Genomic DNA, 24429 nt, shown 5'->3' with positions numbered 1-24429 from the left:
TATGTTTATTGGCTGGTCAAAGAAAGAAAGCCCTTGTTTGGAAAGAAGGTGCCTTTAGATGTCAAGACCAGAGATGTTTCAATTCCGCAAGTTGCGCTATGTGAGATGTTGTATGAGAGGGTTCCTGTGGCTCAAGGTACTATTTTCTTAGCCCATGTTTGATTGATGGTGTGTAGCGCTCTATTTAGAGGTCACAGAGGGAGTCGGCGTAAGGCAATGTATAGCATAATCACCCGAGGAGATACAAATAGAAACTGGGAAAAGAAACTATAATATCCCCTCATACTATGCCTTGATTATTTTGGCTTGACTATTGTTCATTTTATTTAGTCCATTATTAATGTTTTCAGAAAAAAAAAGACAAAATTTGCCAAGAAGAGTCCAGTCTACTCTGAAGACTCAATGACAATGACGCAATTGTGTTGTAAGAACAACTAGGATAACTACTGAATCTGTAGGGACAACAAAACACAAATGTATCACAAAAGTGGATACAGTATATAGCATTTTATTGTTCCACCTATGACTTTATGTGGTCGATGAATCAGTCACAGAGCCTAATTTTAACAAGGTTTCTGCAGGTTTCAGCAAGCCGGACTTAATGCTTCTAAAAGTCATGACGGGAACAGTATTTTTTTCTTTTCAAATTAAGAGGAAATGTATTGGAACCTGAAGCAAGTTAGTGCTGGATTTGTCATTGTGTTGTGTTGCAAAACGATACACGCTTTATATTCTGTTATGTTTTCTATGAAGAGGCGTAAAAATTAATGACACCGTTTTCCAGGAGACGGGCCAGAAATACAACAAATAATGTTGCATAATAATAATAATGTAGCTTTTGGAGTTCCTAAATAGAAACAATGATTGGTAAGAACACAAATGTTGTTCTGATGCTTAAAGAATGTCACATGGAACCCACATCATTCTGTTTCCTTTTCTTTTTTTCATTTTAAAATGCTTTACGTTGATTAGCGGGTACTTTGTTGAAAAAAAAAAAGCTGAAAACCACTGCATTAGAACATTGCATTTCACCGTGGTTAAAGGTGTGAACCCGGTCATTTTCTTGCCTTATCTTCATATAAAGTTGCTTAATTGAGGTGAAAGGGTGGAATATCTGGAGAAATCCCTCAAGTCAACAGAAACCTGAATCGAAATTTCCTTGACGGGAACGTTATTGGGGCTTTACTGCGACACGGCTGCAGCCAGTACAAACAGGCACCAGCCACATGCAACCCAAACCCTCAATTTTGGGGAAAGTCCTTTATGTTGACGGTGCAGAAGAAAAGCTAACTGAGCTTCATGTGTCAGGAAGTCTTATTTAAAAAAAAAACCTTCACCTTTGGATTCTCCAATAACAGTTTTGTCTACCCCTATTGAGACTGACTGTATCGTTGGTCCCATACGAAAAAAATCTTTTAAAAACTTAACTAAACTACTTATGAGAGACATATTGCTCTTTTTTACCTATTTAAAAAATTGGAAAAATTGACATTTTAAAAATTATTTGCTATAAAAATAGGTATATCCCATATGATTTAGAAAATTGTGCTACAACGAGACAGTGAAAGGTGAACCGTGATATGGTGAGGGATGACCGTATTATATTCTTTTCTGATACAACAAAATGACAGAAAATCATTTTAACTTACGGACACATTTGTCACGACTCTCGTAGTAGCCCGGGCAGCACTGGTAGCGTTTGCGATAATCCGTTTTCACGGCCTGCCTGTAGGCTGTCTTGTAGGTGATCCTGGGGAAAAAAAAGAAAGAAAAAAAGCGCTTGAATGATGTCCAGTTCACCAGGAAGGACTTCTATTTTTACTGAAAATTTATCAGACGCCTTGAGCTCAATTTACAAATTTCCAAAATTTCAACCACCACCATCATTATACGTCATTGTCACCTGTGTCGGGGGCATCTGTAGTTGCTCCGAGGGTCCGAGCAAGATTCCTCGGTCACATGGTCGTAGGGATGCGAGTAGGACTCTTTGACGGAGGTGGTGAAGCTGAACAATCATAAAATTAATCAGGTTTGGTAAAGTGAACAGAAGTTAAATCTACAATAAAGGACACAGGGAAATGAGCTAAAATGAGCAAGATGCTAAGCTAACAAAAGACAAAGCCCGCAGAGCAATTCTTTTATAAATATAAACATTCAAAGTGGTTTAGTGCCACAGAGAGTAACAATGCCTCATTTTGCATGAAATTACCGTTTTGAGATAACCATTGCATGGCATTGTTTCACAAAAATAAATGTGTTAACTTCGAAGAGACAAGCTGTGTGTTGATTTTTTTTTTTTTTTTTTTTTACAGGTAATATATTTCTTGTTTGAGAACAGACAAAAGGCATGCCTTATTTTTTGGGGGGCTGCTTTGAATGACTGTTGACAATCTCCATGCTTCATCAAGAGTCAAAATTAGTCATTTATTCTCCTGTTACATTTCATTTAACCATCTAACAGTATAACATTATTTAACAGGTAACTTGGAAGAGACAAGCTGTGTGTTGATTTTTTTTTTTTTTTTTTTTACAGGTAATATATTTCTTGTTTGAGAACAGACAAAAGGCATGCCTTATTTTTTGGGGGGCTGCTTTGAATGACTGTTGACAATCTCCATGCTTCATCAAGAGTCACAATTAGTCATTTATTCTCCTGTTACATTTCATTTAACCATCTAACAGTATAACATTATTTAACAGGTAATATATACCTTGGTTAGACAAACGGTGTCTGTTTTTTTGGACAGATTTGAATGACTGTGGAAATCTTACAGCTTCTCCCAGAGCCACAATTAGTAACCAGTCCTCTTGTTAGCATTTAACTTAATAAGCTAACAGCAGCTTAGCATTATTTTACAGGTAATATATTTCTTGGCTAAGCCATACACTGTAGCTAACCTCCTTAATAACAAATGTTGAACCCTAGTGAATTATCTTCATTAACAAGCAAGAATAACGTGGATCAAAAACTTAATTTCAAGTTGCTGCGTTATGTCGTTTGTATTTGTTGCTGCTCTATGTGTGTTAAGTGCCAGTTGTTTGAATATTGAGAGTTACCATGACTTTTATGCTCACATTTGTTAGCCCAACTATGAAGTTTTTCAGTTTAGGTTAGCATTACGCTAACATGAACAGATTGATGCAATGTTCAATTTGCTTTTGCTTAATGTCACTTTCAGTACATTTCAACTGGGGGAGACAAATTTAAAAAAAGCTTTAATATTTCCTCTTTATTGCAGAACCTAGCTCACAGCATAAAGGTTTTATCGGTTCACTGTAACGCCTCTTGATTTCTTGGCTTGGAATTCACCAAAGAAGGAGCTAAAAGGCCAGAGAGAGCGATTTAACATTTGAAGTGTTGATCCTTGATCCTCCGTCCTCTTCATCATGTCACCCGCCGTATGAGAAAGTATGCCTTCATGTCATGACGGCAAGTAACAGCAGCAATGGCGCGTTGGTTTGTTTTCAGCTAGCGGGCCTCACCTCTCCCACAGGCTGCATACGTTGGGGTCTCTCGGGTTTAGCGAGTCGACCAGGGTGAACAGGAAGTAGAGGAGAAGGAAGACCACGCTGTGCGCGGGCCGCATGGTCCTGCGTGTGTCAGGGACAAAGCAAAAAAAAAATTTTTTTTTTTATATAAAACATGTTTCAGGTTCTAATATTGTGAAATAGCAGATTATCTTTGTGTTGACTCAAAATCAATCCAAAACATTCGCTTTTGCTTTGGAAACCAATGATTATATTTTCGCAGAGTATTTTTCAACATGTTACGGGTGAGATCAGCAACAACATTTTAGTTTATTTATGTTTTCTGCACTTATGATTTCAAATATTGTCCTGTGGTATTGGTATAACAGGATGGATTTTTTTTTTTAACTGATTCGTTAGTTGATCAAATAAGACAATAAGAATAACAAAATAATAACGAGAAAAAAACATAAACACCCTTCTATTTTTACATTAAACAATAAAAAGAAATTACAAAGCACATTTAAAAACAATTCTATTGGATGAAACATAAATTCAGGATTAATACAGTACAATAAATAAATAAATCTAACAAATTAAAAAGACGAAAAATAGAAAAAAACTTGGCTTTATTTCCTTGAAATTTTTTTTCAAAGAAATAAAGCTAATTTTTTAATAAATAAATAAATATATATATATATATATATATATATATATATATATATATATATATATATATATATATATATATATATATATATATATATATATATATATATATATATATATATATATATATATATATGTGTGTAGTCTGTATAGATAGATAGAAAGAAAGATAAATAGATACCTCAGGGTTTTTTTTTTTACTTACAGCCCCCCCTTTTTTTTTTTTACTTTAAAATGGATCAATTTGACCTGTGACAAAACAGAGGTGTTAGTTGTCAAATACAGCAAATTTTCAGGAATCGAGTGACTGATTGGCGGCAATAAACGCCTGCGGGCGGCCCGACGCCGCAGATGAAGACGAGTCAAAGAGGAAGAGGGAGGCGAGGTCAGGAAACGCGGCTCCCAACTCCATCCTGACCTCAATTCATCAGAAGCCCATCTCCTCGCTCTCCTCATTTTTGGTCTCGCTGTCCCGGTGCTGGCTCCAGCAACACCATCTGGATTTCATCACACGCCGTCAACCCGAGAGAGCCGGAGCGGCACGGGGACCCAGTTAGGCTCTCAGGGAACGAGAGGGAGACTTTTTTTCCCACCCCCCACACCTATCTTCATTCCAACCGCAGAAAAAGCGCTTAAGCGAGGCGCTAAGACTTCTGGTAAAAAACATGTGGGAATGTCACAATACGTCAGATTTGTGGGCCCAATTGTCTACTGATTGATGATATATTGAGCATAATTCATCCCAAAACACTCTTAACTCATTCAATCCCAAAAACAGATTTTTTTACGTTTTTTTTTTTTTTATAAGAGTCCAGACATTCAATCCCAGTAATTGATTTATTTGTTTATTTATTTCTCACGTTTTTGTGAAGGAAGTTATAAAAATTGCTCTTACGAAATGATTTAAGCACTAAAGTTAATTGATTACTTTTGTGCTTAGCTAAAGTAATTGATTACCCTAGGCATTGAAAGTAATCAATTACTTCATGTTATTAGGTGCTAAAGTAATTGTTTACATTGTTATTAATGAAGTATGGCTCGGTGGCGCAGTGAATAGCACGTCCACCTCACAGTTAAAGGGACCCGAGTTCAAATCCAGCCTGCTCATGCCTTCCTGTGTGGAGTTTGTATGTTCTCCCCGAGCCTGCATGGGTTCTCTCCAGGCACTCCCACACTCCCAAAACATGCATGGCAGGTTCATTGGGCCTACTACAATGTCCTCAGGTGTGATTGGGTGCGCGAATGGTTGTTTGTCTCCGTGTGCCCTGCGATTGGCTGGCAACCAGTTCAGGGTGTCCCCCGCCAACTGCCCGAAGCCAGCTGGGATAGGCACCAGCAAGCCTGCGACCCTTGTGAGGATAAGCGGCTCTAGAAAATGAATGGATAGATATTGCTATTTTAGTAATAATAAAGTCCCAAAGTAATTGATTACTTTCAGAACTTTAAGTAATCAATTCCTAAACACTTCTAAAGTAATTAATTACTGCTGTACTTTAGTATCTAAAGTGATCTCTTTATCACTTGATTACCTAAAGTAATCACTTACTTCAGTACTTTAGTACATAAAGCAATCACTCCAGTACTTACTACTTAAGAGAATCAACTACTTTGGTACTTAATTACATAACAGATTACTTTGGTACTTAATTAATTTAGTAACAGCCATTTTTAGACCCTCCTTTTTGCCAAACACCTGGGAAAAATTAATTAAGACATCTTTAAAATTACCTGGAATTGATTGTCTGGACTGTTTAAAAAAAATAAAAAATACAAATAGGTCTTCGGAATTGAATAATTGAAAGTCCATTTTTTGTTCTATGCACCTCCATTTGTCTGAACATTGCATTCTGATTAATCTTGCATTTGTGGGACATGAATTAATTTTGTCTCTCGTTGTGGACTGAAAATGACATCACAGTGCCGAAGTGCCAATATTACATAGAAAGAACGTTTCTCACTTGACTTTCTCTTAAAAAAAAAAAAGAAAGTAGTGCTGTAAATGTCACCCTCTAAAAGCAGCCGAAATCTTGAACCCCAACTCTGCTGGTTTACATTCAGTTCCAAATTGAACTTGGCAATCTCCATGCCTACTTCTGATTGGGGCTCATTTAGGTGATTGCCAAGGTATGAACCACCACAAACGTGTTTAAAAAAAAAAAAAAAAAAAGACTTCCTGTTCAATTTGAGGCATGGGTCTTTAAGCCTTTTTTGTGTTATGAAAGATGTGGGCTCACTTTTGTGTTGATTAATGAAGCTAAGCTCCTTTTTTTACACGAAATTTCCAAGAGGTATTTCTGAGTGCAAAATGGCTGCTTCTAACCAAAGTAGCAGACTTCCTGTTCAATTCCAGACATGGGTCCTTGATACATTTTAGTGTATCCTGTTATGACAGACCTATCCGTCCAATTTCATGTCAATCACAGAAACTGAGCTCAGGGTTATTTTTTAATTTTTTTTTTTTACTTTAGCAATCTTGAGTACGACCAACATGCTTCCAACCAAAATGGCCGCCTTGCTGTTCAAGTTCAGACATTGTTTCTTGAGACTTTTTTATGCATTTCAACCAAATTTGATGTTGATCAATAAACCAGCATGAGAGGCAGGACCACAACATCTCATCCAGTGCCAACGACGTCTTTTGACGTCAAAGATGCATTTTTGGGTTGGCAGTGAAAAAGCTGACCATGTTCATTGTCGGGATCTTGGTATCGCCATTCCATATCAGTACAGGAGCGCAGTGTAAAAGGGGTTCGTGATTCCAATCTCTTCTGGCACTCACCATTATTTACTTGCCTTTTTTTGTTGTGATTCGCCACCATTGTTTAGATGTTTGTCCCCGAAGAGCGCAACACAATGTGTAATGTGGTCTATTTGATGTGTCGGTTCGCAATAAACACATTGGCGACCGCTCAGCACCTCGTTGCGCTGATTTACGCAAACGTGATTGACGCGTATCACGGCTGCCAGAATCTCACACTCGCCGAGGAGCTAATTTACTCCGTGTCAACAAAGAGAGACTTTTACTAGGGGAGGCATATGGCTCCTATTAGGGGGGAGTCATCAACTCGGCGGGTTTATATTTTTCATTAGCTTAACTTCTTCTTAATTGAGCTTCATTAGAGAAAGGCTCCAAACCGCACGGGAGATTCTTGAAAGCTGACAAAGAACACTTAAACGACTTGTTATTTTGGAGTTTTGGAAGAATTCAGGGGGGGTTGCAGGTAGACAAGCTGAGCTCCAGGTGGTGTTGTCATTATGTGGAAGAAAAAGCGCTCTAGGAGGAGACAACCTTGATTCTTCTTGGAAAATATGTTTTTTTTCCTCTTGGCCGGCGACGAACGGCGACCGTTTTTCCAATCATTTTTCAGGCTAGAGGCTAACAGGCGCTAACAGATGTGATTTTCACATGGGACATAAGAGGCACGATGATAAAGTCGAAATTCACATATAAAGAGCTTTCTTTGGACAGGGTTCACAAATGTACTTATTCCGATAATGATAAATGTCAATGTAAATGCAACAGCAACAACTTCTATATTCACAGGTCCACGTCTATCGCAATCGTCTCGCATTGATACATCAGGGGTGGTCCAGTCTGACCCAATGGATCGGTATCGGTGTTTGATGCAGACCAAAATGATTGGATCGGTATCTGATTGTTTTTATTAGAACATGGGGGGTCAGATTGACAAAATATTCGCAATTATTTCTTGTTTTTTTAATCTCTAATTTAGTGTCTTCTGTCTGCTGATTGGATCCGTTTTTCCTGCATTGGGTCCTTGAGTTGTTGGAGGTTGGAAAAAAAAGGTCAGTCATACCCTGGAGTAAACTCTGATTGGCTGTCATTGTAATTGGCATAACCTGATAAGCTCATGCTGTGGGTGCAGATTCAGGAACAGAAGGAAGACGTGAAAATGGAAGAGCAATTAAATATCCTCAAATTTCAGTTTGCAAAAGATGCCACAGCCTAGACAAGCTGTCGCCAGGGATCCTTCCAATTCTAGGAAAAAAAAAAAGACTGATTCAATATTTGGGTCCTTTTGGATATTAGTCATTTAAGACCCCATATTTAGCTTGTTTTTAGGTTGTCTTGTCCAAAATGACCCCGTTTTCAGGCTGTTTTACGCAAAATAACCTCAAAGTTGGTCAAACTGACCCAAATTTTGTCGGTCCATTCGGTTTGAACCATAATTGAGTTATTTTTGATCCAACTGTTTGAATGTCACGAAAATTATATCCATGCAATATTAACATTTTTTTAATTGAAAAAAAGTTGGTTTGGTATATACTCAAACCTGACTAATCCTCAAGGCTCTACTATTGGATGTGAAAAAGTGCTATCAAGCCATCCCTATTTTATACTCAGAATAACGTTACTGTAATAATAAGCATGAAAAAGTCATACGCTAACGCAGCAAAATGACAGCCTGGCGAATGTTTAAAGACCATTTCCAAAACCAGAATCTGGAACCTAATAAACAATAAATTCAACAATAAATGTTTTTGAATGAAAAAAATGAATCCTTTTATATTGAATCAAGACCGATTTAATCCAAGCCAGATGCTCTTAGAATACTAAATCTTGTTCTTCAAATCGCAAAGAAATGATCATGTCAATCAAAATCTTATTTACATCAATCAAATTTACTTCGAAACCAGCCAATAGAATGTTTACGCTCGCATGATATAACGTTTCAGATTGGGAGTGCAGCCTATGCCCGAGTGGCATTCCACAGGCATCACCATTAGGTCCCCTGACATTTTCATTTAGCTTCATTCATTACAGGTACAATTCCCTGTTTAAAAGACTGTGATCCACATTTACACAATCATTGTGCAATAAACTGCAAACTGATTGAAATATGAAGTTGATCTGCTTTGTAACTATGTAATAATGTGTAGTAAACAACAGACAAATACAATACACTCCCTCCCACGGGACTACCGTTGCTATTTCAGGCTGTGACAAAACAACACAGTCATTACAAACGCCTTAGATGAGTTCATAAAAGAAGAAAAAAAAAAGTATTTACTATCTGAGCATATTTTTGCCAAGTCACAAAATACGCACACACATCCACGCCGATATCGAAGGAGCTGTTTGCAAGCGCTGCAATACTCTTTGCAGATGTACATGTGGGAGTGGAGCCACAATAAAGGCCAAATATAAACATGTGCTGGTTTTTATGTTGGTCTCTAAAGACACTTGTAGCCATGATGTTTGCTTCCATCACCGCTGACAGCACTCCTTTCCATTCTTTCCCATCTCGAGCGCAACAAATGTTTACTGGCAGGATGGACTTTGCCCAAATGAATCGAGCAGTTGAAGAATTATTTGCTCTAATGGACCTCCTGGCTGCGACACACACGGCTAAGCCGACCAGTAAATCAAGTCAGGGAATTAATGGGCAGCAGTTAAATAAAAATGACGAGCAAGTAGTAGCTCACGCAGTTGTGAAAAGAGTCTTTTGTTTGGAGCAATGCTGACACTTTTAATTTGTCTGTTTTTAAATGTGATGCAGCTGCATATTCAAAGTGACATCGTTCCAAACTAGATGGAAATAAAAACAGGAATAATTTGAAGGGGACTGAGTGCAGCTATACACCCGGGCCGCTTTGAAGTAAAATGGACGACTTCCTCTTCATTTTCGGGCATGGACACTTTGCTGATGTATTCTGACTTTATGAACGATCCCACCAAATGAGCAAGTACTGTATAATTTTATGCAATAAATTTTAACACTGACTCAATTTCAGAAAACACCCCAATTGTATGGAGGGCCAAAACTGCCTAAATCAATGCTTCTCAATGACGTTTTACCAAGCACCCCCCAGGAAAGAGAAAACTTTTCGCTTACCCCCCCCAACCTCCCACCCCCTAATCAAGGCGCTGACTATAAATACGATTATTATCTATAAAAATTGTCTCAGTATACCTAAACCTGTATCCTTTTTAACATTAACAAAGGAAAAAAAAGCAATATAAATCAACTTTTAACAACAGTTAATTATTTTTTATAGCGTTTATACGGGTTACAGCGTCAAACCACATGCATCAAAGTGCCCGAAAAAAAAAATAGATGAAGATTCTTATTTTATTGCAATTACACTTCACATGACAAAAACAAAGCCTTTTCCCTCAAGTCATCCGCAGTGCTCCTGGCAAAACCTCGCACATTTATGAACATAAAAAGAAAGAAAAAAAAAACACAAAAAAAAAACCCACTGGAAATTCAGAAATATACAATGCATTCAAAAATAAATAGAAATAAACAAATGTTAATGAAATAAAATAAATGCAAAACTAAATATATAAGAATTAAATGTACAATGTCAGCATGTAATAAAATAAATGAGAGTAGAGCATTTTTATTTCATGATTTGTGTTGTTGATTTGTGTTTGTGAATTGTACTTTTATTCGTGCATTTATTTCCACATTAATTATATTATTTATTTTAAATTTTCTTTTTTTATTTCAATTAGTTTTACCATTATTTATCTGTAAATATATTGTAGTTTTTTTACAATATATATTCCAATTTACATTCATTTAAATTCGTTTTTATTTGGACTTTTACTTATTTTTTATTTTGGCACTTTTGGTCCTATATACAATTGAGATTGGATTAATTGATCAAACAGGAAGAGTAACGTTATCTGTTATCGTTCATAGACCAACTCTCTTTGCTCAAACCCAAAAAACTCTGATCACGCCGAGGTCAAGGCTCTGACAAGTAAAATATTGCTTTCTTCATATTCAAAGCTGTTTCATGGTCGTGCTGTTGCAGAATCTATAACATAAAAATTCATTTGATCTATGTGCTTCACAGCCTTGTCCCCGTGGCAACCGTGAAGACAACGAAGAAAACATTGCTCTTGAAATGTGTTGCAGGTGCGAAACACAGCACGTTAACTTTGGATGTCATCTTGTCACATAAATCAATCAGATCACAGAGCCGCAATAGCTTCTGAGCTGCACAGTAGAATCGGGGTTGTGGAAGTTGACTGGCAAATATTGGGGCTTCCCATTAGATTGTTGTTTTTTGTAAAGGGGAGAGGGATTGTGAGGGATCAAGAGAAATAAATAAATAAGTAAATAAATTAAAAAACAGCAGGTAGTTGCCAATAACTGCCAATGACAAGTATGTCTATGAAATTCTGATATTTGTAAACAACTGTAATGACTAAAATGGCCCTGCAAAGCACAGCTTTTTAGTAGAAGATAAAGATGAGGGTGTGAATAAGAATAAATGTTTGGAAGTCATATTAGAGATCAGATCAGAACATTAGAGCTGCAGCTATCGAATATTTTGGGATTCAGATAGTGTACTGAAAATTCTTTTGAATAATAAGGTATATGAAAAAAAATGGATTATTTTTTTTTTGCTTTCCTAAAGACCAGTTATGAAAACGGATGACAATAAAACACATTTCAGCTTTATATTAAAATCACCTTTTTAATTTTTATTTTTTTAAATTTTTAATTTAAACTGTGTCTAGCTCTAGTAGGAGAATTTTTTTACTCTCTAAAAAAATTGTGGGATTTAATCAGATTTTAAATAAATCAATCTTCCTTGAATGATATCAATTAAAAAAAAAGTTTCAAGTTACCATTTATAGGATGCACCCTTACTTTTGACCTTCATTTTGGGGGAAAAAAAGTGTCTTATGTTTGGAGATTTACACTGGCTGGGGACAGGCTTTACCAAATATGTGGAAAGAGGTGAATTGGGGCAAAGCTAATTATGACTACATAAATAATAATATTAAGAATACATAAATAATAATATTAATGAAAGCATTAAAAGTGTCTTATATTTGCGGATTTACACTGGCTGGGGACAGGCTTTACCAAATATGTGGAAAGAGGTGAATTGGGGCAAAGCTAATTATGACTACATAAATAATAATATTAAGAATACATAAATAATAATATTAATGAAAGCATTAACCATTTCCACATGTTTTCTGTCAAAATCCCAAACGCCTAAGTGACTAACCTACGATAATACATGCATGAAAAATAGCTCAAATCCACATAACATTCCCCTCGGTGACTCAATACTGCTGTTGGACTAACAACTCCCCTTGAGCAGCACACCTTCCATGTGACACATCCACAACCGCAGCCCCCTCCCCCGCCATTAAAAAGCACAGTTACCGTAAAGCCATAATCCTTGTCATCTGGATTCAAGGGCCCCTTTGAGACCGCGATAGGACTGGCAAATGTTGCCTTATGTTGGGTGAGGGGGCTTCTGAGACCCTTAGCAACACGCCGGTGGAGAAACAATCATCGCGCCACACCCTGAAATGCGAGCGCGAAATAAACACACCCACAGATCAAACTGTGTTTACGGTAAAGGGCCCGAAAAAGCCTCGCGCCGCTGGAGCCGAACCCCCGCGCTGGAAAATGATGGTAAGAGGAAAAAGGCTGGATGCTTCTGGACGTGCTTTCGGGATAAAAGATGATCCAGAGACAGAAAGATGGCAGCTGAGGCTGAAATTTTGATGATGGCACGGAACTAACGGGACAGGGGTATTGCCCCGCCAAATCCAGAAAGAAATATCTGAACAAATTCAAAAGCAAGAAATATTACATTGAAGAAAATAAAGTACATAGTAGTATTAGTATAATAAAAATGTTTTCAGTTTCACACACCATAAAGAAGCGTGTTGTTAATGACACTGTCAAGTGGGGACCCTAAAATGCCAAAAACATATATATATATATATATATATATATATATATATATATATATATATATATATATATATATATATATATATATATATATATATATTTTTTTTTTTTTTTTTTTTTTTTTTTTTTTTCATGCGCCATTCTCCATTTTATGATCAGCCGTGCGTGACTTTCTTCAATGTGGGTTTGCGATGATTCTTTTTTCTTCAATTTTTTTTCTAATCAATAATTAAGTTCATGATTTATTTTTGTGAACAAATCTCTATCATAATCCCAAAAGAGGACACTGTATTTTTTTATTATTATTTTTGTATTATTTTTGTGGAAGAATATTTAATGGTGTTCAATTCTTTTTGATAACACATCACTTCTATGATTCAAAAAAGGACACTTTATTTTAATTCTTGTTTTGTGGGCCATCACAAATGGAGTTTGAAAAGTTCTAAAGTTTGATGAATCAAACACTGATGACATGTTTTAAGTCTTTTTTTTTTTTTTAACCAACAATGCTTTGCATTAGTTGAGGGGTACTTGCCTGAAAATATATTTCACGGGGAATACTTCACTGAAAAAAGGTTGAGAACCACTGTGTCAGGAAATGCAAATACTGTCCTCTTTTTTGTTGTTGTTGATAAGCCTGTGGGGCAGTCTGTTACGAGTGACCGAAGTTTGTGAATTAGCTGAGCTTCTATGAAAAACTAAAACTGAAATCAGGTACTCTACTGGCTGGCTGGAATATTTCACAAAAAAACAGGAAATGGCAAGTGAGTTCTCGCTTCCTGGCTTCTTCGCTTCATTCATGCTCAAGTTTCCACAGTTTTGTTGGTTTTCAGCAAGCAAGATGATTAAACACTCTAGAAATCGCTACCTTGCACATAGAACTGACAACAATAGGGAAAAGCTGTCTTTGATGAGCAGTGCAAAATCGGCTGTATAATGGTATACATTAAATATTGGGGTTATACTGCAGTTGCTGATATTTGGGTTTTGGGAAAAATGCTCAACTAACATCTAGCCCCCTAGGAGTATCACAACCTATTGTTCATGGATAACACTAAAAGAAACACATATAACATAACCAGTGATCCTATCCATGCAATGTAATCGCTTAAGAACGAATTCAAGCACCAAACATCCGTATAATAATTTATATTCCATAATTTAAGCACTTTCATAAAATCTACCTCCTGATTGGACTGTCCAGATTTTTTCCCGCCTTTCCTCAAGCTGAATTTTACGAGTATGAGGTCAGTGCCTCCTCTTTCCCACCGTTGTGATGGAGAACAGAGCTCTCGGGTAACAGTGTTGGAATGATAGCGTCGCCCTGGCAACGCTCATGTTGTGGACCACTTGAGGATATCAACAACAAAAGTTCAGCAGAGAGTAGTAAGGGTGAAAAGAACTTTCACAATCACATCAAAAGAAATCATCAGGTTCATAAATGTCTCAGATGAAATATTTCAAAAGTTGGAGAGTCAGGTTTTTGAACCCGTACGTAAAATGATTTTGTGTAGCTCAAAAACAATTTAGAATCTTAATAACACAAAAACACACTAAACTCACTCCACAATGCTTAGCGTGTATGGATCAACATGTGAGATAAACATCGATTTAATGTATTCCGCTGGCACTAGACTGCAATAAGCAATTTAATCCACTAGGTAGCATCATTGTACCTCATATAGCTTTCGACGTATGACTCCCTTTTTGAAAAAACTTTTTCAGAGACGGTTAAACAAAACAAAATTTATATTTGACCACATGCACTACAAGTAAAAAGCAATACTTTGCGGGGAATTGTAAAACTTCTATCTTGCATTTCCTGGCTAAGAGCCAATCAGAGTGAGATTTTGCAGTCACCTCCTAGGCATCCCAGAATACTTTGCTCAACTAAAATCATATTTAAAAAGCAAATCAACACAAAATGTCTTTATATTTAATTCTATTCATTGCTTGTTACTTTAGGCCTGCATAATGAATGTGTTGAGCAAGACTGTGCACAGTATGCATTTTAATGAATGAAACCATGACTCCCAACCACAAGAGCGACACAGGTGCTGATGTTTACAACGGCGGATTCAAATGACCGACAAATGGCTGTATATGTTAAATGTTAACGTCATTCAACAGTCCTTTTTTTTTTTTTCCAAATTTGTTTCAGGTATGCTTTGAAATGACAGTTTGAGATGCTAGCACCACTGATGAAAAGCCAGGGAAATTTTGCCCTTGTGGCAAAGCTGCCGGCTTTGAAAATTGAGAACCCTTTGCCTGACGTTTTACCGCTTATTTTTACAGGTAAAGCTTTATCGGTCTGTATAGACTGTATTGACGCTTATAACACCACAAATCACAACATTTTAAATAAATAAAGAATCTATTATTTCTGTTTAAATGAGAAAATATGATTTTAAGACATGAAAGGACAAATTATAAGCCAAACCTAAGAATCCACAATTTATTATGTCGTTTTATATCTTAACTGAGTGCTATTTCCGCAAACACTTTTAGTACATAATTAATAGGTTTGACTCGCTAATATAAGAAAAAAAATCCTTGCCTTAATTATGCTGATCACATGTGCCACTAATTTCATGAATCCAACATGTTTTTGTAAACATCAAAGATAATGAGAAATCTTTCATGAAGTGTTTTCTGCTCAGCGGGCTTTCTTTCCCAAATTTGGTACAATTCCGTAACCCAAAATACTTAAAGATGAAATAGAGGCAATTGTTTTTCAATAATCCACGAGAAGGGGAAAATTCTGAGCCAAACCTTGTATTATTGTAAGACACTTTTCTTCTTGGCTTTTATAACTTAATTCCGAGATTCAACAACAAGCATTTTTATTGCAAACTGTTTTAATTACTAAATGATACGGTAAGATCCTAATGCGAAAATATCTCGTTTCCTGGCCGTAATTACGCTGACGACCGCACATGCCATAAATTCATCTCTCACAAAAAGGAAATGAAACTAGAAGATGACAAAGCAAATAAGTAACCCACATGCGGCCATACAATCTTTACATTTTGCAGATGTGTGCTGTCACATGTGGCCGGCCATTAAATTCCCAGCGTCTTGCCAGTTGGAGGCGAAAAGGGCGCATAGAGCCTGCGCCTGCACATGGGCCGACCCAAACCACAGGCGGCATGACTTGTGGCTCCGCTGGTCAGGGAGACAAACTAAAAAACGGAAAGGCTGGGAAACACACGGGCTTCATTCACAACCCTTTGGACCCAACCATCCCTGCGCCAACATCCAGCCAACGAAATGGCGGAAAACCCAAAATGGATGACTTATAAGAGGACACGACCATACTGGGTTGTAATTATACGTGGCGTAATTCACTGTGGATCATAATCTATGCAGAGACACTTTGACTGCAAGAAACCCAAAACCAGAAAACACAGCTTAGCTGTATAAACATCCGCATTACCAACGCCAGCGACAAACCCTCGACGTCCGCAATGTCACACCAAATGCGGACTGGGAAGAACTGTCACAAGGATTGGAGGCAGGCATTCTGTTCAACAAAATGGGGCAACACATATGAAAAATAAACTAGCCCCTTTGACACAACCAGGAATTTTCCACCTTTTTTCAGGTTTTTTTTTTGGGAGGGGCTATATTGTAGTAGGGGTATCTCATTAACATAATGCATTTCCAAATTCGTAACCCTGAACTTATCCATTACAACAGATTGCCTCCCCCGACCAAAATCCATTTCTAAAAGCATGTCATGAGCCTCAAAAAAAGGTCTGAACTTGTGGGCTCCACCAAATGGTCGCCACAAGTCCAAGAGGTCCCCACAAAGACAGTGGAACCCCAGCGGGGTTTACTCCCCACCTTGTGGAAAAAATCAAGGGCAGACACACATACACAAGCACAAAACAATGCTTCCACCTTATATTCTTGTATTGTAGAAAGCGCACGCACAAAGAATGGAGGTGTGAAGTTGTTTTGTAAATATTATCCCAACGATACACTGCAAAGACCAAAGTCGCAGTTTTCAGCTTCCACTTTTCACCCAGCCACACTCCCACCTCTATTAGGACATCAGAAGCAAGATCATGTATGGATTGACTGAACATCACATTCCCTATGGGTGGTAGCTTTCACAAATAACACAGACCTTTTAAAAAGAAATGTATGAACTGCACAGTAGTGATGGGGAAAATGAAGCTTCATGAAAAACTGTGGATATTTTATCGGAAAACAAATGTCAATCACACCATGAAGTGGACACTAATTGACTGTCATTGTGTTTGGCATAACCTGATGGGCTCTTGTAATGAGTGGGAGCAAAGGTTCAGAAACAGAAGGAAGAGGTGAAAACGGAGCAGATGCGAGAGTTCAGAGTCAGACGAATGGTCAAATTTAGCTTAAAAAATGCCCCATAGACACCTTTGATAAAGATAGAGCGATATGCATTCGATATGCATTCGTATTAGTTTACCGCATCAATGCAAAGCACTCAGCTGCGACTGCAGGTGCAGCAAGTGATAGCAACAAAGGCTCTAATGTAGTGAGACAAAGGAAACTCTAAACCCAAGAACACCCCGTGTTTGAGGATAAACTATCATTTAAGTTGATTACTGATTATTTGGTGATTGACAAAGGAAAACAGCATAATTCTTCTTGCTGGTCGAAACTAACGGTTGCAACCAACATTTGGGATCAGTGTCAAATACAGCAGGATTGAAATAGTTAAGTTTCCTTCCCATCTTTACTGTGTAACTAAGCTATGAAGACACCTAATGTTTGCTATTATCCCCTTTCACACAGTTGTTGATTCACCATTCCTCTTTTTTATCCTGCTGATAGCACCTCAGAAACCGGAAAATTTGAGTTCAACAACCCATTCTGAACAGGGAATGGAGGAGGAATCGCCCTGTCATTATTGTGAAGTTAGTATCAGACTTTCCACTATACCCTTTTACAGACCTTTGATACCACCTTGGAAGCCGTATAATTTTAGTACCAACAGGAACAAGCCAGCCTACAGTTTCTGGAGTATTTCATCTTCGTGGGTTCACTGAAACCATCTGATGAGGCTATTTGGTGGAATCTCTGTGTGTTCTCCAACATTGGGACCATGGTCAAAAGATTACCAAAAAAATAGCGGTCTGAAAAAACCTGACCCAACAGGACCTAAATTATCAACAGTGCAAAATAATCAACAAAATCTTCATAGAGCCTAGGTATAGTTTATTGGGCGTTAGCCTGAGGACCTCCACAAACATTCATGACTTCCGGTAGAGACAAAGTGTATCATCTGTAAAGACACGGCTGTTTTTAAGACACTTCCTGAGCCTCGTAGGACATTCTTGGTGTCCGTTTCCAACTGGGATTTATGACCTTGTTGTTCATTGTTATCCTGTTGTGTAAAAGCCCCCTTGCTTCCTGCCGCCTGGGTAAATAACGCCACACACAACGTTCATCCTTCGTGACACATTTAGGTAAACACCAACATATATTGGGGGTCTTCAATGAATCAAACTTCAGTATTTTTCGTGGTAATCAGAGACAATTCAGCGCGTTGAACCCAATGCACGTTAACGAGGAACATTTTTAATCTCCAGTGAACCTAGCATGCTGAGATTGGAGTGAATGAATGTGAATATCAAGGACAATTTTGTTTCCAACATTTACACACATCTGCTAAATTTTCATTCATACGGGGACCATACTTTACGATGTAAGATACAATCTGAAGGTACCGTGACGTTCTGCGGAAAAATGTCCTGGCCTTGACGCATCACGCTAAAACCATCCATCCATTTCTAATGCTGTTTTTTTTTTTTTAATGTCAGTGATGCCTGATGAAAAATTGGAATACTCTCTTCTGCGTTGTTTCGGCGTGAATCACAGATGACTTGTTGATTCAGACATACGTTGTCTCTATCTGGTCTTTATTATTTGGCCGCGTGTCCGCCAGCCTGCCAGGAAACTACATGTGTCTCGCATTACATTTTCAAAACAAACCATCATGGAGACTCCTCGCTAGTAGCCAACAAAATGGCCGTTTTTGAACCTTGACTTTTTGGACAGAAATTGGCATTATTTCCCTATTTGTCCACGGAATTTGACACTGATGGTCAAATCCAAAACGATGTGCGTTTTCTTGTTTTGGAGGTCACATAAGTTGTGGGAAACACGAGAGCGATGCAAAAGCAACACAACATCAAGTCATTCGTTTTATAGTCATTGCTAGAGTTCCCAAAACACAAACACAAGCGAGGCCGAGAGGGTCAAGAGCTTTTGAAATGTTGAGTAGAGGTTAGAAAAACACTCGTAACCTCTGCTAACATCTCTCAAGCGTGATGATTTTCCGATAGTGGTTTTTAGAAATGTTCAGAAGAAAAGAAAGAAAGAAAAACACAAAAATGTTCATTTCGGCAAGCTTCTCTTCATCTGATCTACGTTCTGAATCTTACAGTGCCAACCTGATTCAAAAATCAAATCCTAGTTCAAAAAAAGTGCCAATAGTTTTGTCAGAAAAGGATTTTATGTTGTGGGGAAGATCAAAGACAAATTAGAGCAATTGATTTAGTGGCGGTAATAAAAGGTTACTTTTTTATCAACATCAAAGACAGTTAGAAATCTGGTGGACTTTGAAAGCATTCTTTGTGTGGACTGTACTTTCTGTGAACAGAATCAGAAAAATGCGGGTTTTGGTAACTATCAAAGACAATTTAGTCATCAAAGCCTCTGCAAAGTATAAGGATAATTTACAGAAAATATCAAATACCATCTACAATCAATACATTCAGGCTTATTTCAAACATCAAAGACACATCTCATCTATGTTTTGGTAAATATCAAAAACAATTCAGATAGACACATGAACATGCGTCTTTTTGCTAACATCAAAGGCAGATGTGTCCTTCAGTGAGAATCTTTGCTAACATCAAGGATATTTGACTCTTCGGTGAACATCTAATACAGGTTGAGGTAAATGTCATCTACACACATCTATGATAAATGATGACTACTCTAAAGTCTTCTGGCAAATAAAGACACGTCTCACACGTTTGGTAAATATCAAAGACACAGAGCCCTTTGAGACTGTGGTGATTCAGTGCTATACAAATATATTTGACTTGACTTGTTGCTAACACCTAAGACAGTTTATCTTCAATGAGCCTCTCAAGCATGTTACGGAAAATATCAAAGACTAACTACAATGTTCGATGAAGCTAGTCTTTTGGCAAACATTACAAACATGTCTAACATACATGTTTTGGTAAATATCAAAGACAATGGTGACACAATTTAATGCATGTCTTTTTGTTAACTTCTGCTGTGCCTAACATGCCTTTCTGCAAACATCAAATAGTTTTTCATAAACCCAACATACGCAATGTTGTGTGTTTGCGAGAACTGAAGACATTTGTCCCTGAACAAAACACAGCAAAACTATCGTGGACCAGCTCAGAGATTTCAATGGTTGTTTTATACATGTTTTGTTAAACATCAAAGACACATACAGTACAGTGATGGATGCATCATAGCTCTTTACAGCCTCTTTACACTGCTACAACAACTCATTTGAGGGGAAGCGAGAGGATTGCTGAGTCATCACAAATGTCATATTGACATAAACACAGATGTGCTCTCACACACACACACACACAAAGAAGACGCTCGCTTGACTTTATCGAGCGCACTCAAGGCTAGATGCGGCCTTGGTCTTGGCAGGAGACCGCCGCAGTTTGCTAACACTTGACCCTCACTGAGGGTGGGAGGACGAGCGAGTCGGCTGCTGTCCAACGCGTGCTTGAGGTGTGAAATCAAACCACAACAACAGGCATTCAACATTTAAGGAGATTGTTGAGTTTTCACATATCAGACAAAAAAAACTACATCATCTGACCTTGACATGAATTTTGCCTGGGCTCTGAAAATCTATGAGAAAGTTTTTAATGACCTGTAGATTCCACATGATGGCTCTGAACCACACTTTGAAACAAAAAAACAGCAGGTAGGTAAGTTTTTTGGTGAACCAACTTCTGTTTTTTTATCATCAAAAACAGCTTAATTACCAAGAAATTTTCTTTTTAAAAATGAATGGAAAAACGCTATGTTTTTTAAGTAAACATCAAAGATAAGTTAGTGCCACTGTACATAATAATAATGGCTTACACCAGACATCAAAAACAGTTCTTGCATCGTGGATGAACTGAATGTATTGGGAAAGCATGTTATAAAAACGATGAGGCCTGCCCACCGTCTTGGGTGTCCTTGTGGTGACCAAGCCTTTTGCCGATCTTTCGCGCCTGTGACAGGCCGATGCTTTATGGGGACACGCGTGGGGGTTAAGAAGCGCGACCATAATTCACGAAGAGACGAAGGTTCCCATGCGACAGCTTTTACAATACGAGTCTTCAAGTCACGGCCAAACGACGCAGCGAGCAATTTAGAGAAAACCGCCGCACATCTGCTTTGGATTAGGACGACACTTGTGAAGTGAGTGTATGGCAGCTGCTACCTAGCGTACACTGCGCTGGAAAATTTTACACTCATGCTGGCTGTTGAAGCGTTTACTTTCCATCGGCGTTCTATTGTGGGGATTACGGTAAAACTGCTGACTTAAGCAAAGCTAGCATTAATATTATTGAAAATGGTGTCACCTAACCTGACTGATTATTAGTAACAGTAGTAGTAGTAGTAGTAAGAAAAATAACAGTACGGGTTGTAGATTTTTTTGAACGATACATAGTCGAATCACAAAAACGCAAAGAGAAAATATCCACAAAGGAGAAGATAGTAACGCTTAACTAAACAATCACTTTTGGGGGGAGGTTGGGGGCTTGTATTGCTTATACCTCTCCCCACCGGTGCAACAACGCATCTGCAAGAAAGGTCTGTGTAGAAAACATGGCGGAGCTTCGGAGCACATATCTATTTTCAAAGTCGACTACCCAACTTGGTCAACATTTTCCCAAGCCCAAATCAAATGGTAAATGGACTTGAACTTATATAGCGCTTTTCTACCTCTGGTACTCAAAGTGCTTTACACTAACTAGTCATTTAACTACTGATGACGCAGCTTCAGGAGCAACTAGGGGTTCAGCGTCTTACTCAAGGACATGGTTACGATGGTCGGGGGATAGAACCCGCTGCCTCTGGACTGGGACATGACCACTCTGCCACCAAGCCATGCCAGAAAGACTGTTTTGTTCAATAGACACACACCAAATCCATCAAAAGAAACTACTAGACACGCCCTGTCCTATCCCCATCGAAAAGCCGTAATTGACAGGTATACTCTTCAATAGCAGTTTAAAAACATGCTACGGAAAACACGTTGTTGGTTTCGTGGGTGAACTGGAACGGTTGAATGGCGTTTCCATTCGTCTCAACGGAGAAGAAACAACTACACGCTCATCAGGAGCAGGTCGTCTTATGAGCTCACCTTCGCTTCCTTTTTAACACCATTTACAGGAAGTCCAGCCTAGGCCAGTAAAATAGCTCAACGTTGAGGCCCGTTGACTTAGCAGGCCACCTCAGGCATGTGATACGCGGCCCGTGTGTGGAGAACCTGAAACCTATTACGTTGATCACTCCAGAGTCCCGAAAAGCTGAATTTTTTTCCCCTCTCTCTCCAGATGGGGCCCATTGAGTAAGCATCTGGAAGCCAAAAATCTCATTTTCTCCTCTTCAAACTGCAAAGAGCCACGTGTGCTACCCCCAAGGTGAACCCCTTTGTCACAAGGCTGCTGTAGTTTCTATCGCCAACAGGAGGCACTGCAACTGACTTTAATGGGGACACATGATGTAAAGTGGTACCTTGTTGCCTTGAGATACAAGTGACCTGACTTACACTTTGCTCGTAATGGAATTGCCGCTTCCTAATAATTGCATAGAACCTGGTGTAAAATAATCAATAAAGAATGCCCCCAAATCACTTTCTTCTTGAGGCCCCCGAAGACGTGGGTCTGCTCTGTGTCACAGACTTGTTATTAAGACACCTGGGAACTGTTAAAATTGTGGGATGAAAAAAAACGGTAAACTTAGTCTCATTTCAAAGATGAAAGGACTTAGAGTCCTCTGCAGTTAATGGACACCATTGGTGTGGTCATCTGTGATTAGGAGCGCACAACAGGAAAGAGAGAGGTCGGGTGGGGGGTTAAGAGAGTCACACATGCAGGACATCCTGGTACAATGACACAGTTTGGGGGGGTTTGGGTTAGGGCGGGGGGCCTAATCTTTACGACAAAGACAACAAATCGAGGGACAACAGAGGCATGTGCGATTGACAGGAATTTTCAGACAATTAATTTGACAAGTCATTCACTGCTATCCCAGTAAAAATGATCATTTGACGTCCCTAGCCATCATTGGCAGTGAATGACTTAAAGAGGACAGCGGCCATTACACTAGTACTGAGAAGTGTCAGTAGTTTAATTCCTTCATATTACAATGCTGCTTGAGACACAAATTCAATTTGCTCCACATTTGTAACTCAAAAGTCATTTCAAATATCTTTCCTCATTGAGATGAATGGAACTGCCATTTTTTAGTGTTTTTTTAGTTTGTCACTAAATTGCAGTTTACTTTGTTTTGGGTCTAAATTTCTGTCAATCGCACATGCCTCTGTTGTCCTCGATTTGTTGTCTTTCAAAAAAAAAAAGATCCCAGAATCTTTGTAAGGATAAACAAGTCCACTGTGCAATTTTTCTGTGAAATAAATTTGAATGGTTTAAAAATTTAGCCTACAGCTTGACGATAGGGAAAAATGTTTTTCCTCATGAAAGTAGACCACTTAATAACCACTGCATGATCCAGAGCAGGGGTGTCAAACTTGCGGGCAGCATGGAAGAAAATCTATTCCCAAGTGGGACCAGAACCGTTTGTCACCCCTGATCCAGTCACTATATCTTTCAACTAACTTAATGTTCTCAAAATCAAGCATCGTTCTTTTTTCCGAGAGATCAAAACAAACATGGCGGACGAAGTTGTCAAAAATGTTCGTAAATCCTCAAGTTTTGATGAATAAAGAGTAGATGGACGATGATTAATATTTTGATGTTAAAGAACTATGCGTCAGAGGGACGCACGTTGATGTGAAAGTACGCATTCCCCATACAAAAATGATGTGTCCTGGACGCAGTGACGAATATTGACAAGCAATACATGAACATACATCCAATTAAATCGAAATAACTTAAAACCATGTTTCACAATAAATCCATCTAAAAAAAAAACCATCCAATTGTTCATGTATTGCATGTCATTAGATGTGTAGGGTGTTTATAATCACCCTTTTTATTAGCCTCTTGATTAAAAAAAAAACAATTTCACATTTTTCCTATCGCATTGTCTTCTTTCACTACATTCTAACTCACTGAGGAGGATTAAAAATACACCTTACGTGTATATTCAACTAAGACGTCAAAATGCTTTTTTGACGTATTCAATGTGTTTTACGAATTACTTTTTTTACATTTTGCTTTCTCCGCAAAACAAATGGCCATAATCAGTCACGCTGCAAAAATTTATCTTGGAAGACGGACTCGAAACATTAGCGCTCTCACAAGCGCGAGATGGACGACAGGGAGCAGAAAACAGCTGGTGGGACCAATGA

At 38.2% G+C, this 24429-nt stretch overlaps 1 protein-coding gene across 1 annotated transcript in view; it reads right to left on the bottom strand.

Moving 5' to 3' along the window:
* Window positions 1-24429, bottom strand: part of pear1 (platelet endothelial aggregation receptor 1) — a 44547-nt gene that overhangs the window by 16569 nt on the left and 3549 nt on the right. The window contains exons 2-4 of the mRNA XM_088409985.1: window positions 3484-3591; window positions 1904-2005; window positions 1650-1750 (exon numbers count right to left, since the gene is read on the bottom strand). Of these exons, the coding sequence (XP_088266111.1) occupies window positions 1650-1750; window positions 1904-2005; window positions 3484-3587 (307 nt within the window). The 5' untranslated portion in view covers window positions 3588-3591. The remainder of the gene's footprint in view (window positions 1-1649; window positions 1751-1903; window positions 2006-3483; window positions 3592-24429) is intronic.

Source organism: Hippichthys cyanospilos, chromosome 3 (assembly GCF_059441005.1).
Source record: "Hippichthys cyanospilos isolate Australia breed blue-spotted pipefish chromosome 3, RoL_Hcya_1.0, whole genome shotgun sequence".
NCBI lineage: Eukaryota > Metazoa > Chordata > Actinopteri > Syngnathiformes > Syngnathidae > Hippichthys > Hippichthys cyanospilos.
This window is presented reverse-complemented; position numbering and strand designations above follow the sequence as displayed.